Source organism: Neolamprologus brichardi, chromosome 1 (genome assembly GCF_056152115.1).
Source record: "Neolamprologus brichardi isolate AB-2024 chromosome 1, ASM5615211v1, whole genome shotgun sequence".
In the NCBI taxonomy this organism is placed as follows: Eukaryota; Metazoa; Chordata; class Actinopteri; order Cichliformes; family Cichlidae; genus Neolamprologus; species Neolamprologus brichardi.
Window position 1 is genome coordinate 1,303,277 of NC_142104.1, and position 16,742 is coordinate 1,320,018.

The following is a 16,742-nucleotide window of genomic DNA, read 5'->3' on the forward strand; positions in this document are numbered from 1 at the left end:
TATATATATTTATATAATATATATATATATATTTATATTTATATAAATATATATATTTATATAAATATATATAAATATATATATTTATATAAATATATTTATATATATATATATATATATATATATTTATATATATATAAATATATATATTTATATATAAATATATACATTTATATATAAATATATACATTTATATATAAATATATACATTTATATATAAATATATATATATATATATAGATAGATATATATATATATATAGATATATATGGGTCTCATCAAATGCATTTGTACACAGTGACAGGTGATCATGAGTGATGTGTACAGGCAGGTCTGTGCAGTCAGTATAAGTACTGTCTGATGGTTATCTACACTGTGTGAGTATGACGTACACCTGGAGGAACACACCTGACCTGTCGCACAAGGTGTGACTCAAAGGTTCTGAGAGCGGGTCCACCTGTCTGCTTAGTCATCAACGTTTCCAGGTCCAAACTCTGAGGAAGACGGTGAAGAAGGTCCAACTCAGTCGAGGGATCAGCGTGGCTGTTCTCGCAGACACGCCGCGGTGTCCAGGCTGGGGTGTCGGCGAGGGGAGGGGTTTAAAGGAGATGCAGAACTGACTGTGAGCCAGTGGAGGCTCATATGGGTGGGGCTGAGAAGTTTTGAACGTACTGCAGAACTCATCTAGGGCTGTGATTGGCCGACCGAACGAGGCATCGTTACAGTAGTCGGGGTGGGAGGCGATGAAAGGCGTGAATAGAGGTTTCAGCTGCAGAGGCTGAAAGTCTGAGAGTCTGGCTCGAGTCTGGAGATGTTCTTTAAGTGGCAGGCTGCAGTTTCAGAGATGGAGGTAAGATTGGTTGGATACCTCATGAGCTAGAATGTCCAGGTCTCTGTAAAAGGTTGTGTCCCTGCTGGGCGGAAGCAAACGCCATCACGTGGCTGGAAGAAGACGCTGACGATGGACAAAACGCCCACAGCACGAGGCCAGTCGTTAATCTGCTCCTCTGTGGTTTGGACTACTCGCTGCGAACAAGCGCCGAGCGTTCAGATATTTGGTGTCCGGGACAGCGTGTCAAAGGTCAAAGGTCTGCAGCACGTTAAACAGAGCCTCGTGCATCGCAGGAGACGCGTGGACCAGAAACAGGTCGATACGACAAAAAAGTTCACCTGGTTTAAACTGAGCAGGTATCAGGATATCACCGAATTTATATCGGGTGACGTTTCTGGACGAGTTCTCAGAACCTTGTGATCACATCCAAGTCGCAGAGCAAGCACAGATGCACCAATACTGTATTTCTACTGTATTTCTACTGTATTTCTACTGTGTGCGACAAACTACAGGAAGTAGTACATGTAAAAAGTCGTTTTTCAGCAGTTAGTGAGGAGGCAGGTCAGGACCGTAAGTTTGTGGACACAAGCTCTGCAGTTTCACACACACCACAGTGGACGCCAGCTTAAATTAAACTTGCATTCTCTCCAACGATCACCAGGGGGCGACATCTCTCCAATCTGATAGACGTCTATGAGAAAATGGGAGGTCAGTAACACTTATGGTGTCAGTCGGCGTCTCGGGTCTTATCGTTTAATTTGGAGATTGTGGTCTCATGAGTCCCTCACTCATACAGTCTGCAGCCAATCAGACAAAAGCTGTTGTTAAAAAGGGAGGAGCTTATTCCAGACTGCTCAGTCTGTGATGTGCAGAAGCACAATGATCCAATAACTTACAGGCCTGAGCGTACAAACATAAACAGCACTGCGTCAGCGTGTGAGGAGATAAAACTGGGCGTTTCACATTGTGTTTGTTCACTCTGGAGCCTGAATGACACCCACAGAAACACACACTCATGTTGTTGTGTTTCCTCTGAGCTCTCACTGATTTCAGTCACAGACGTTTCAGTGACGCCTGCAGCTTTTTGTTGATATAAGAAAAACATGAACTAACGCTGAATGTGCCGAAACAGTTACCGTTACCGGCACAGCGCGACAGAAATGCTTATACTGGGTTTGCTTTAGTCAGCCTAGCTTTCATTAACCATTGTTTACATTCATCCTTTAAAATGGATTCAATTCCACTAAAAACACGCTGCGGTTACAGCTGGTTAGCTACAGCAGAGCTATAAATAAATCCAGACGGCTTCAGCTCTGTCGTCAGACTGCACCGGGGTTTCCTTTGAATAAAGCGAGCTCGGACGGTCGGGTCAGTACGAACAGCTGACTCTGTTTGCTGATTGTTCGGAAGGTGCAGTCGGATCGAAGCGAGCTGGGCGAAATCTTTGAGTTTTTCTGTGCTTTTGTGAATTTTCAGCAGGTTCATTCTGCTGGGCTGTTAGCTACCTCAACAATAACACCTTTAACTGTGGTCAACATCTGGATCACACCTCTGGAACAACATCTGCTTCAGCCAATCAGCATTTAGGATTTAGAGAGCCCTGCTGCTGATGTCATCAAAACGAGGGGAAAAAAGACGTGCGGAGATCAACGTGAGCGGTTCGACGAGTCGGACGGCAACACTGAAAAAATGCTAACACAACCAATAAGCATTCACAGCAGCTGGCCAGCTCACCTGAGCAACTACAGGCAGCTTACTGTGCACACGGTCACTGCCTGATCTGTACACGTGTGCAAACACGCTCACACTTCCTGTCACAGTTTAAAAGTAATATTTTTCTTGCTGCTGTTACCTGATACCTACGTCTTCTGTTAATACGGCATATTTGTTCTTGTTTGTCTAAAGCAGCTGTTTATCTGCTGTTTCCCCTCAAACAGACACATTTATAGAGGAAATCTTTAACTTCATAGGTTTGATTGATAAATATCTTTAAACATGCTGAAAAAAATGTGCTTAGTTTGACTTTTTAATTTTTGCATAGTCGAAAGAATAATTTGTTACTTTGTAACTAATCCAAGTTTTTATTATTAACACGCTGAATCACAAAAAATATTTATTTATATTCGGTGGTTTTTAAATGTTGTCGATGTTGGCAGGAGAGCGCTCTGTGATGACATCACAAACACCGATTGGCTAACGCAGCTGTTGCTCAGATCTGCGTGTCCGTCTGAGATTCACGGTTCGGACTAAAGCTAAAACTTTATGAGACGCGAAGCTTAAACACAGTAGATTAAAACACATCGCTGTCGCCTCAGGCCGAGTAGAAACAAATCAAATCAAAAATAAAGCTCCATTAAAAACACACGTTATGGTATCGAAGCTCCTAAAGGTTTACATGTACTTAATGCCACTTAAAATATCCTTCAAATCATCGCGTGAAACTAATTACAACCTTCAGCCGTTGATTTTCGAGGCTTCTCCTGGGATTAAGTGAGAGTGCTGAGAAATAACCCGTGTGACGTAATGCCCAGTCTCAAGCCTGGTACCAACGTGGAGGCTGATACCAGCATCAGTAAGGGTGCATCTTTCATACAAACACACACTGAAGAACAGGAAGTGGAGGTGTCGATGGCAGCCAGCAGGTGGTGCTGATGAGAAATCATGTCGTGGGGTCACCGTCCCAACGTCGCAGCTACACACGACGATTTCCCCTCTAGTGTTCCTCTAAGAGCAGCTGGTTCTGAGGGAGGAAAAGACAGCGTGTTCAGAAAAGCTGAAGCAGACTCGTCTCAGGCACATTCAGCACATTTCATGTGTAATCCATCGGCTTTTTGACCATTTGTGAGGACTCTGTGCAGGCCAGTCAACCACACCAGTCCAAGTCTTTATGGACCTGCTTTTTGCACTGGTGCTGGAACAGGAAGTGGCCATCCCCAAACCGTCTACACATAGTTGGGAGCATGAAATTGTCCAAAGTGTCTCTGATTGCTGAAGCATGAAGACTTCCTTTCATTAGAAGTAGAAGGCCGAGCGCAGCTCCTGAACTCTGACCCTACACCAAACTTTACACTTGGCACAGTGCAGTCAGACCAATAGCCAGCTACACATGGAGTGTACAAAGAAAGCTGAACAGCTATGTTGGCTACCACATTGGATTGTTGGTTGCAAAACACAACACAGTCATAAATGTCTCATAAAAGCATTTAAGCCTTGGTCTAATTAAAAGCTTCTGAAATAAAGCTTTAGCTGCTTCTTAAAAGTCTCCACAGAGTCCAAACTCTGCAGAGCACTCCACAGTCCGGGTGCAACACTGAAACAAGTGTGAGGGACCACTGAAAGGTTTGGATTCGATGACCTCAGGCTAAAAGTTCATTAAGGGCGAGATTTATGGGCAAAGGAGCGAATGTTCAGAAGGCCAATCCAACAAAAACATGTCAGCGCGAGCTGGTTGCACCGTGGGATCAGCCACTGGTTTGGCGATGCAAGCGGCGAGGGCACAGCGGTAAGAATCCAGAGCATCCAGTGAGAAAAACTGACGCTGCAGTGGCTGCGAGGGCGCATTTCCAACCACAAACTGAAGAGTAACTGGCAACAAAAACCAGGGACGGCTCCAGTCCAATTGGTGGATCTCCGACCTGGAGGCTCGTCCAGGCTCGTCTGCTCCTGAATGAGCCCTACAGCCTTTTTCCTCAATATCTTCTTAGGATTCCCTGAGGTACGGTCCACGAATAGTAAAAAATATTCATGTGCCACAAACGGTGGCAGAGAAGTTCTCTTATAACTGACCCAGTCATCAAAAAGCTGTTTGATGTGGAGCAGGGAGGAACGGTCATTAAACACAGCAGCAGAGGTCAATGCATCGTCTGCATTTATATTTGAAGGTTTCTTGAATTTGTACCAAGGATGAACAAATCTTTGTTGTTCTTTTCTATTCGTGTACAGTTTCCCAGTAACTTAAATCAGGGGTTAAAAACAACTTGGTTTGGGTTGAAACGCACACTTCCAACTGAAACCCTGTTTATCAGTTTGGATGAACTCGAACCCCTTTCTCGCCTCTGAGTGCTAACATCTTTTATTCCCACCTTACTGTCGGTGGTGTTCTGCATGAGGTCGTTGTCAGGGTCCCCTCCCTCCGAGCCGCTCTTCTGGTCATCATCCTTCCCGTCTTTCCCCAGGTCGTCCTCTCCAGACGAGATCCTCGACAGCTTTGAGGATTTCTGAGGCGTGAAAACGAGCATCAGCAGACAAACTACACATAGTTACAGACATTTAGCTCATAGTTCAACCAGACAACCAAACATCAGTGCAAATATCTTTAAAAGCCTCGGATCAGGAAGGTTAAAAAAACCCAACTCACTGCAAACCCCTTTGAAACCCTACGCCAGAAACGGACATGCAATATGTAAAGACAAATTCCACAAAGGCCAATTTCTGGAGGAAGAATGAATGTGAGGAAATGCTCAAAGAAGTGGAAAGACTTGAGGGACATCTTTGTTGGTTGTGTTGTGGAGCATCCAACACTTAGGCTGTATGCTGCACAAAGACTTCCTGCAGCCTGCAGCAGGTCTGCTCAAATAACTCATTTTAACAGAAGTGATGAATCAGGTTATGACGAGAAATGAATGAAATCTTATGTGTGACATAACAGATACAACAGGCAGCAAAGCAAATACAAAACTCAGTGACAGCCCCTCCCTGGTTCTGATAGAGGTCACTTCCTGTTCGTCTTCTTTCCCACTGTCACCAAGTGCTGCTCACAGGGAATCATCTCTAATTCTGCAACTATGTAACTGCGTTATATAAAATAGATAAAGTTACATATGAGTCAAAGTCCAGACCTGAAAACATGATTTTAGCTTTAATATGAGCTTGTTTCTGTTTCTTTGTCCCCATCTGATTAACACACACACACACACTCGTTTTCATATCTGAATGAGGACATCTCATTGACATAATGCCTTCTCGAGCTCCTTACCCGAACCATCAAAGATGAACGCCTAATCCAAACCTTTACCCTAAACTTAACTGTAACCCTGACACTTGTGGGGACCTGGACTAGCATTCCAATGTGTTGTCCTCACATAGATGTCTAAACATGTACACCACACACACACGCTGCTCCCAGGAGTGCAGCACATTCCTTCGGATGCACCACATGTGCCGTGTGTAATGGAGACCAGTTGCTAGGCAACTGTGGTTGCTAAGTGAGGAGCAGGATGCGAGTGACTTTTTCAACCTGCCTCCATTTACAGCAGCTTAAACATGACTACAGTAACACAGAGAGAGGGAGGGAGAGCTTTCCTCCAGAATAAAGGTCAAACAAAAGACGGAGGACGTGAAAAACACGGGGAAGGTCGTCGGGAGAAGACGCTGCCGCGAGGGCGGCAAACATCTGGGTGAATGACGGGCAAAAGATGAAGGTTTAGACTCATATTGAGCAATTAAAAAAATATTTAGCCGTGAGATTCAAACGATGTCTGCGACGCAGCTTTCACATTTCTCTGCAGCATCCATCAGATATCAGCTGATTTTATTTCAGACGTTTGTTACCATCAACAAATCAAACATTCACGTCGCCCTGCTTCATGAAATGTTCCTCAAACAGCACAAAACCGATCATCTGTTAGGTCCCGAGTGAGTAATGTGAGTCAACACTCTCGCCACATCACCGCGTGTGTGTTCACGGCGATGAAGGGAGACCGAGCCCCCCGATGTTCTTTTAAAATCCATTTAAATATCTGACCAAAGCTTTATTGTTGGGTTTGTGGAGAGCAGGAGAACGCGAGAATAATGCCTCAGACTTTAAATCTGGACGATTCATCTCAGATTTTTAGCTGAAACCTGCAGTTCCACTAATGTCCAGCAGAGGCTCCACAATGAGTCACTCTCATTTAAAAACGTGTTTCCAGCCTGCTGTCGGAGCCCGTGGGAACATTTGACCCCAGCAGGTCAGATTACTGCGGCACAGCTGATGACCTCTGTCTGCAGGACGGTACCTTGGAGCTGGCCGTCTTTTTCCGTTTGGACCCAGTCTTGTCTCCTTTCAGTTTCTCCTTGTCGTCTTCCTCCTCGACGGAGTCGCCCTCTTCGCCCTCGCTGCTGCCATCGGCGGCGTTCCCGCCCTCCTCCATCTCCGACGAGCTCTGCTGCTGGATGGCCTGCGAGCAGACAACGCGGCGTTTGATTAGAAAAGCTGAAAGGAGGATGTTTATTGTGAAAGGCTTTTCTTTAAGCTTCCTTCTCTCTGATGTGACGATGCGCCCACTGACCTGATAGCCGGTGAACTTCACTCCGGGGTTGTTCTCAATCTCCCACAGGCCCTCGTTGAATCCTTTCCTCTTGTTGGATTTGCCAAATTTGTCTTTGTACTCCTTGTAGGGAAGAAGATCCTTTGGACCCAAGAATGCACTGAAAAAGACGCAGAAGAAGAAGCGGACAGGTTTACTTCAGTTATCATAATTAAAAAACACCCAGAGCGGCTTTACTGAATCATCTGAAGTTCATTGATGAACATGCGGCGTTTTCACGAGGCTCTGAGGAGACGATCTGGACGGCTCCATCGCCGGTTGGTGATATTTTTGATAATTTAGTGAAAACAAAGCTCAATATTTGACTTGTAAAGTGTGACGGAGGAATATGACCACACGGTGGAGCCTGCTCCCTCTTTTGATCCTCGTCTCCTTCCCGACTCCAGCCGGACCGTTATTTACAAAACAAACATCAAGATTCATTCTTTATTTCTCAGACTTCTGAGGAGGCGCCCCCTGCTGGACACCAGAGACAATGCTATGTCCATCTTTTATATACAGTGTGTGTGATCATGTGTGATGAGCAGGGCTGATCTTACTGGATGAGAGCATGGATAGCACCAGACTGAAAGTAACTAAGTACATGTACTTGAGTACTTTTTGTTTCTGTGTTTAAATGTTGATCTTTTAACTCTTTCAGTTCCTTCACTGTGTGGCTATTAAGCATAAATCTCCTGATATACAAAGATGACTCATCAGGGATGGAACGGCTCTTCCAGAGGTTCTAAATCCCAGGAATCTGGTTGAAACCAGGAATCTTTCAGGTGAACACAACGGATCCACAAATCAGAATATTTTTATTGCCCTTGTAACAAGAACAACAAAATATTGAAAATAAACAAAAACATCTGTATATGTGTTTACAGATGAAGCTATAAATCCAGTCTGTGTTACCTGTAAGGTCTGTGCATCATGTTCATATGTTTTCATGCTCTATATAATTATATTCTGGTATTATTTTTATTGTATGCTGCAGTAAATAAACACAGACTTTAAAAACTTTCTCAGCTGGAGTTTTATTAAAGTTCTGGTGGTTTTGTTTTGAGGAAAGGTCAAAATTCCTGTATGCAGAAAACCCCCCAGCATGTAAATAATTCAAATCATCTACAACTGGAACGTTAAAGCGAGACAAACGCCAATGAATCGATAAATCTGCTAATATCATGGATATGACCAAACGCGAGTTTGAGTTTATGCTCTGGATTTATTTCGGATCAAATATCGTGATTCCCGGCCCGTGGACCCGAGCGCTGCAGCTGCTGCTCGCCTCGTAAACACAAGTTGAAAAATAAAAAGGTGCGTACGTTTCATGGGTCCCGAAGAAGAAGATGGGGTATTTGTTGGCAGGTGGCTTGACGGCTCCTTCAGGAAGCTCATCAATCTGAAGCAGAGAGAGAAAGTGAATATTTATCAGAGCGATAACCAACCGAGGTCACAGAAGCCTGGAGCGAGGTCAGCGTGTTGGAGGAGGTAGGATGAAAACAACAAACTTTATTTATAAAGCAGCGTAACAGTTACAGAAGCATCGTTTCTATCTTTGAGGATTTTTAACACATTCATGAGTTTCAATGAAGAAATTTCTCTTTCAGGAAACACAACAGACACGAAACAGAGATAAAAACAAAACGAACATTTGGTTGGACGAATGAAGCAAGGCGCTGAAACTACTCATGTTTCATTAGAGGAGTTTCATACTACTTTAAATGATAGTTTTAAACAATTTTCAGCAGCTAAAATTAAATAATTAAATACATGTAGATCCAACCCCCGGTCCCCACAGCGCCTCCTGTGGGCGGTGATGATGCTTCTTTAGGCTGTCCCCACAGAGTGCCATACCCTCCCCGAGCAGAGTAGTCATGATGTTGATGCTTCACAGGCATACAACATGCCTCATTCACTTCATCTACACTTAGTGCTTTCTAACAACATCCATACACATCCACACATCAGAGCTTCTGTTGTGGATGCATCGGAGAGCAAGTTCGGGTTAGTATCTTGCCCAAGGATACTTGCAGGCTGGAGGAGCCAGGGATCGAACCACCAACCTTCCAATCAGTGGGTGACCAGCTCTACCTCCTGAGCTACAGCCACCCGAAGGTGAACTCTTCACCTGGGACTAAGGCACACAAACTCTTCCACCACGACGGGGAGGTGATTCAGAGTGTGGACCTCTCTGCACTGATTCATGCTTGTTATTAATCTCTGTCTCTCTTCCACAGCATGTCTTTATCCTGTCTTCCTTCTCTCACCCCAACCAATCACAGCAGATGGCCCCGCCCCTCCCTGAGCCTGGTTCTGCTGGAGGTTTCTTCCTGTTAAAAGGGAGTTTTTCCTTCCCACTGTCACCAAAGTGCTGCTCATAGGGGGTCATATGATTGTTGGATTTTTCTCTGTATCTATTATTGTAGGATCTACCTTACAGTATAAAGCGAGGAGACTGTTGTTGTGATTTGGTGCTGTGTAAATAAAATCTGCCGGGTGGGGAATGCCTCAGTGAGGTGGAGGAGGTGGGCGGGGAGCTTGAAGCGCTGCTGCTTAGACTGCAACGACTCAGACAAACAGCAGGAGACAAGTAGGGAGGATAAAAAAAATACAATAAATTATATGTGAGTGCTGTCAGATTAGAAACAGATGAGCTTCCTGAAAACATGCTGTGAGTAAAGTACACTGATGGAGAAGTCCTCCACCCAGGACCAAGAACTGATCCAACTAGAACCATTCAAAGGTATGAGGCCGACACTTTCACAGGCCCCCGGGCCGTATGTTTGACACCCGTGCTTTAGAGAAACAGCCCAATAGAAGTTACAGTGAAATGTTTTTCTCTGTGCCATTATCCATCAGCTGATCACTACTCAACCACCTGATACAGCCACATGTTCTATGTGGTCTGATTCTTGTATAGCGAGTACTTCTGCACTCAGAGCACTTAAAGCACATTTTCCATGCTCTAGCATCCATACTCTGATGGATGCACCAGAGGGAAGCATGTCAACCTGAGCAGACTGGGACTGAACCAGCAGCCTTCTGATTAGTATTGCCCTGCTGCATCACCTGAGCCACAGCCACCCTTCAGTACAGTCAGAGCTTCCCAATGGGTCGGTGTTCCTCTGGCAATCCTAGTCAAACCTCTCTAAGAGTAGATGAATCCATACACGCTCTCATATATGAATCATTTGTGTTTAAACTTTGCTTGTGCATGGAGGAACTTCCTGCCCACTGACGCCCCGAGTCTGACATGAATCAGAGCTTCTGTTGTGAAATGACAGGAGTTTGGGTGGAGCGTGTCCCGTTCATCCACTTTTACAGTCAAATATTCCTAAACTTTAGAGGACATAACAAATATCGCTGTGCTTCGCTGCAGCTTCTGCAGGGTGGAAGCTGAAGCACTGTAGGAGCCCATCACTCGGTAACATCCTGAACCTGCTGTCAGGATTTTATCTCACATTTTATAAAAGAACCTTTGATAAAACCTCAAACAGCAAAACCATCCTGACAGGGTCCAAACTTTCTCTCTTAGACTTGGATCAGCATCCTGCACACGGTCCCTGAGCATCACCAGGTGAGCACAGGTGTGCACAGTCACTCCTGACTGCAGGAAAATAAATGTGCATTCATGCATTATGTGAATGCAGTCATGTGAGGACTTGCAGGAGCCGTGGGTCACTCGTGCTGCGTGAGTGGCAGGTATACAGGTATACACGAGCCGAGCTGTTTGAAGCACGGGCTCGTTTTAGTGATGTGGGACAGCAGCGAGAAGCCGACAGAAACACGGCGCGTGAGCGGGGTTACCTGAGGTCATGTGCATGTTTAACATCACAACCACATAAAAACACACACACGCACGCACGCATGCAGTGCGAAGCTGGGAGCGGACAGAAGCGCAGTTTCGCAGAAAATGGAGCCCTGCTAAGGGCCCTGAACTCGGTGTAAGATGCCCGCACACGGACGTTGCCCGGGGCCGCAAATGCGCAGAGAATGCGGCTCCGCTCCCGCAGCAGCGGCAGGACCGCGCGCACCGACCCCGCCTCCCGCGCTCCCATCCCAGACTCACCCTGGCCGGCCAGTGCGGGTATCCCTTCATCTTCGCGAAAACCAAATCTCCTGCCTTGTAGTCCCGCGGCCGAGGGCGAGCCATGTCTGCGGTGGAGCTCCGAGCCTGTGCAGTCCTTCAGTGCCGCGCGGGCTCGACGACCATCGGAGTGTTTACCCGCCGCAGTCACACCGACAGAAATAATTAAAGAAAGGCGGAAAACGGGCCTGACTGACGGGGCTGCCGCTACCCTCGGAGGCGGCCGTAAACGCGGCGGGAATGGCCTACGTAAGAAGCGTAGGAAGCGTAAGAAGCGCGGAGAGCCACAGCGGGGGAAAGACTCGACTTCCGGCCTTCAGAATAAAATCGGCACTGCTGCTCGAACGTCCCCAGCAAACACTTCCGGTTAAATATCCGTCATCTGACCGGTGGCTGGAAATGTTTTTATTGTTTTTTAAATCAACTTTATTTGATAAAGGAACAAAGTACAAGAGCAGTAGCTACCTCAGTACCACAAAGATTAAATAAAATATGTACTCTACAAAATAATTTCAGAAGCTTAACACAGAAGAAAAAATATGGATGTTGCAGGGAGAGCGAACAAAAACAGACAAAAACAGACAAAAAACAGAGCCTCGCATCAATTACGGCTCTGAATATTTAATTTAAGCAGACTAATAACGTCGTAATTGCTTTGTGATTAGAAGAATGTTTGATAGTGTCAGTATAATTGTCGAACTCCATCAAGAAATTGAGGAAATGTAGTTTTGTGTTAAGAACCTTATGTTTGTGAATATAAAAAAGATAAGTAAATTATTTTTTTTTTAAAATGTCTTGATTCATGCTCAATAATCCAGGTAAGTAAATTCCCAAAAGTTGATTCTGTTCATCTGGATGTTTTCAGTGGGAGAATCATCATCCAGCTTTCCTCCAAACACTGCAACTGGATTCTTCTTTCCATGTAAAGACGAAGATCTGGCTTTGCAGTGGCACACATACATAAACGAAAGTTCCTCATGAAAGTGCAATCTAACATTCTAGCTTTAACCTCTGCAGCTTTTTGCTTCAGGTTTAATCTTTTGGCTTTTGTGCAGTTTTGAGGAGTGTTGCAAACTCTCACAGCTCCACACTGTAACTTCCTGTTTGACATGGTTTTGGTGCATTAGCTCAGGAGCTTCGGTGAAGACGAGATGTTCGCTTCTTGCTAGTTTAAGATAAATCTGATGCTCTGCTTCTCTGGATTCAAATGCAGGCTCCACTCTGCTTTATTGATGATGTCTTTCATTCCCTCAGAGTGATCAGACTCAGGTGGACGTTAGAGGAACTGCAGTTTTGGTATTTAATTTCAGCTCTGCTGGCGTAATGGTGATTACGTCCATCTTCTATATACAGTCTGTGACTTATTTCAACTACCTTAACTGACAGGAAGTCCACCCTTCTGTTAGCAGGCATCCGTGCCTGTGTGTTAACCAGCCGAGATAGTCCTGATCAGCCAAAACACTAAAAATAATACCGGCTAAATCCATCTTTCATATAAATGTCTTTAATGTGTCCTTTTTAATGTAATACTTGCTGGCAGGTCTTCCTGATGTGTGGAAACTCAGAAGAATCAGAATCTTTATTGTGCTTTCGAACAATGAAAACTGTATGCAAATGTGTTCAGTACACATGAAAAGAAAACTTTTAAGAGACAGAAGTATATATGTACAATAAATTTAAAACAAAACGAAAGAAAAAGCTGCACCTGGTTAGAGAAGGTTTATTTATTCAGTGTTTCACAGACTCCAGATGTTCTTGTGAGGTTATCTGTCTGTGCGTGGAGCTGACGGTCCTTCCTCTGCATCCCAGCTGCTTCCTACAGGTGGCGTCGCTGCAGCAGACGTGGAGGCCCCGTCACACTCCTCCACCGGTTCCTTTGATACCCAGGCACTCTCTAATATGTCGCTGACCTTCAGCCGCTGCTCCACGATGGGGTGCAGAATTCTTCGGATCAGGTCTTTAGCCTCTGGGGAAACTGGAGGAACCTTCGGAAAGTTAAAGCGGCGTTTCCTCTGAAGCTGCGCCTGCTTTTTAACGTTGGAGCAGTTAAAGGGCACCGAGCCGTACAGCATCATGTAGAGCACAACGCCCATGCTCCACACATCGGACACTTTGGGGTCATAAGGAATACTGTGCAGAATCTCTGGGGCTGCGTACAACGACGTCCCGCAGAAGGTTTTGCTCAGCACGACCCGACCGTCCACGTACGTCAGCGTCTTGCTTAAACCAAAGTCGCCCACTTTGAGGTTGTACTTTGCGTCCAGGAACAGGTTTTCACATTTCAGGTCTCTGTGGGCCACGTTCCTGCTGTGAAGATACTCCACTGCCCTGCACAGCTGGGAGAAGAGCTTGTGGCTGAAGCGCTCTGGTAAGGCCAGTTTGCTGTTGATGTAATTTAGGAGGTCTCCTTTGACACAGAGCTCCATCACCATGTAGACCTGCGACATGGAAGCATACAGAGAAATATATCCAAAAATTCTCGCCTAACAACACGAGCGCTGACTATCAGGTGACCCAGCGCGCTCATTTATGACCCTAATCGTATTATTTCAGCTCGCTATCATCAAACAAGCCTGATGCGTCAGAGGTGCACGCGTGCTCCGGCGCTCCACAGACAGACGCCCTCATCAGGCCTCCATTATACTGACAATTCGTTATTAGATGGAGAGCGTGAAGGTCGGCATGGACGTAGATAACACAAATGGCTTCCTAATGAATCACTTGTCCCAACTAATCAGCAAAGATCACAGTTAGTGACATTTTGCTCCTGACCCACTTCCACACTCGTGGTCGTAACATCAACACTAACCGAGGTGAGCTGATGAAACCTGTCCATCAGTAGTTGGTCTAAATGTTGATCGGTGTTGTTTGTGTTGGATTTCTAGAAATTACTTGTTATTAGACGAGTAGCAGATGCATCGAGTGAGCTCGTGTAACCATATCATAAATATAGAACAGTGGTGGCCAGCTTTAATAATCAAAAGTATGCGCAATCCAATAAGAATTAAAACTAATGCCTGAGATGATAAACCAAGCAGGAATCCCTGCAGTTCCTCCAACGTCCAGCAGAGGCAGCAGTGAGTCAGTCCCCATAGACTCCCATGTTAAAACTTTACAGCAGAAGTAAACATGTTTACAGCCTGATACACAAACTGTTCTGATCTCTGTAGATAACGTCACCTTCATAACAACTACAGGCAGAAGGTTTATATAACTCCTGTTTTAAAATTGTCTGCCATTTTAGGGGCGTGGCCTCTTTGACAGACAGGTGGATGGCGACACAGGAGGCTGTAGCTGCTAGCTGTCCCTCTGGACAGCTTTTGTGCTATTGGAGGATTTTTAATGACATCATCTGACAATAATGTGGCTGCTGTGAAAATCCAGAATTTTATTTGAATGTTGCTGAGCACTGATTAGCAGCAAGCGAATCAAGAATCAGCAAATAATGGCAGTAAGAGAAGCTTTAGGTTAGCTACGGTTAATTATCTTAAAATAGTTTTGGATTAAAGACACGACTTGGATTGATTATATTTAAACTCCTGTGTCTTTTGCAGTAAATACAAACTAATAAGCAGTCAGACGTGTCGGATCCATGCAAAGCATCTGTGAATGTGACCGTGAGCAGACACTGGCAGGCTCTGTGAGGTTATTGTACTAACAGACTGTCCAGCAAGTCTGCGCTCCAGTTTGAGTGAAATTTGAGGATTTTATTTGGATCTTACTGAGCTCTAATTAGCTGAACACTCAGCACTCCCCCCACTCGTCCACATCTGGTCATTTCTTGCTCCCAAACCCAAGAAGTTAAGTGTTTACTGACCAGAGGAGTCGCCCCCTGCTGGTCAGTAGAATAAACCACGACCTTTACTTGTTTGTGCTGTCTTTGTGACAGCAGAGCTCAGCGTGACGCTAAAACAGCAAAGAGCACGAATGTCTTACCGTTCCTTTGGGCGACTCAAAGATCTCGTGAGTCTTAACGATGTTGGGATGATCCAACGTTTCCAGGACGCCTTTTTCATGAGGCAGGAACTTTTCAATGTAAATAGTGGTGCATTTACTTATGTCAGTAACTTTTATGGCGACCATTTTCTTCATCTGGGTGGAGTATGCTTTCACAACTTCACCAAACATGCCTTGTCCCAGTCTGCCCTTATACTGGTAACCACGACTCTCCATGAAGCGTTTGTCCATGGTGGCTGTGGCTGCAGTCAGCTGTTACTCTATGATGCCGGTTCAGTTTTCAGTGAACTGCCTTTATGACATCACTTTCTAGAACACCTGATTCTTAGAACTTTCCAGTCACATGACAGAGGAACCAAGAGAAGAAATAAAACTTAATTATAACAGGTTGTGTTTGAGTATCGGAGGGTCTGTTTGACCTTGGGGTGAATTAGATGTGATGCCCACTGATGACTTTTTTTTATAGCTCAAACTAAACCAACCATCTGATGAGCAGCACCTGCCCCTTACTTAGACTCTTAATCCTATGGAAGCAGTCGGTGTGACGGCAGAGTGTGAAAACGTTATCGTTCATGTCACTGTATTTATAGAGCTATGATATAACCAGGGATGGGTACCGGTATCCGGTGCCATGATGGCACCGGTTCTGACATAAACGTAGTAACCAGACCGAAAAGCAGCGCACATTTCGGTACTTTATTTCCCTGAGCTGTGATACACTTTAGATTCTAGCCAATCATTTTACGTTTCCGAGGATAGTAGGCGGGTCCAGGTACGTACGTTCTTTTAGAGCAGAGCTACAGATTAAAAATGCCCAAGGTGAAGCGGTCAAAAGTCTGGCTGTACTTCACAGCAAAAGATGCAAACTCAGCAGCTGCAACAAGTGCTTTAAGCTGATACTGTGATACTGTCAAAGGAGGTAACACCTCAAATCTGATGAAACACCTGGCGACGCATAGCGTTTTTTTAAAAGCTGAGAAATGCGCCGTATTTGATAGCTTGCTGCGAGACCTCACACCGAGCACATCTACTGCGGGTGTGGTGCCTGTTATTGACCCGGAGTTAGCAACATCCCCCAAAAACCCGAAGAGGAGAGTCCTGGCCCCTAGCCCTGCCAGTGTAGCAGAAATGATGAGGATGATGATGCAGCAGCAGCCGTTCTTCTCTGCGTGAGTAGCTTAATGTTGTTCGTGTGTAATTTACGTTGAGTAGGCTAACCACGTTATTACATTAATGCATGTAAGGTGAACTAGCAAACATCATCATAGCTACATGTGGCTGTCTTCTTGTTTGATGGCAGATACTCCCTTCACCCTGGACAAAAAGGCTAAAATGACCAAAGAAAAAGTGGAAAACAGTTAAACATGAGAGGTTTTTGGACAAAGTTTGTGTTTTTTCCATTGTTTAAGCTGCTTCCAGCCAAGAGTGATACCATATATGCCCCATAGCTGCAGAAAAGGCTAACATTGTTATCTTTTTACAAAAAACAGCTGAACATGAGAGGTTTTTGGACCAATTTTGTGTTCTCCATTCTTTAAGCACCGGTTTGAGCACCGTTTAAGCACCGGCACCGTTT

General features: G+C 45.0%; 2 protein-coding genes across 3 annotated transcripts; both read right to left on the bottom strand.

Moving 5' to 3' along the window:
• Positions 1–275: 275 nt before the first annotated feature.
• Positions 276–11,469, bottom strand: hdgfl3 (HDGF like 3). 2 transcript variants are annotated; one of them, XM_087852634.1, is made up of 6 exons: positions 11,192–11,469; positions 8,445–8,521; positions 7,102–7,240; positions 6,829–6,990; positions 4,920–5,049; positions 276–3,572 (listed from the first exon to the last, which is right to left on the bottom strand). In XM_087852634.1, the coding sequence occupies exons 1-6, from the start codon at positions 11,273–11,275 to the stop codon at positions 3,505–3,507; spliced, it is 660 nt and encodes a 219-aa protein (XP_087708760.1). In that variant the 5' UTR covers positions 11,276–11,469; the 3' UTR covers positions 276–3,504. The 2 variants fall into 2 exon arrangements, with proteins under 2 accessions (XP_087708760.1, XP_087708409.1); XM_087852283.1 differs by having other exon boundaries at positions 4,915–5,049; positions 11,192–11,468.
• A 1,454-nt stretch (positions 11,470–12,923) lies between these two features.
• tssk6 (testis-specific serine kinase 6) lies at positions 12,924–15,429 on the bottom strand. Its single transcript, XM_006802313.2, has 2 exons — positions 15,146–15,429; positions 12,924–13,647 (listed from the first exon to the last, which is right to left on the bottom strand). The coding sequence occupies exons 1-2, from the start codon at positions 15,395–15,397 to the stop codon at positions 12,973–12,975; spliced, it is 927 nt and encodes a 308-aa protein (XP_006802376.2). The 5' UTR covers positions 15,398–15,429; the 3' UTR covers positions 12,924–12,972.
• Positions 15,430–16,742: the final 1,313 nt, after the last annotated feature.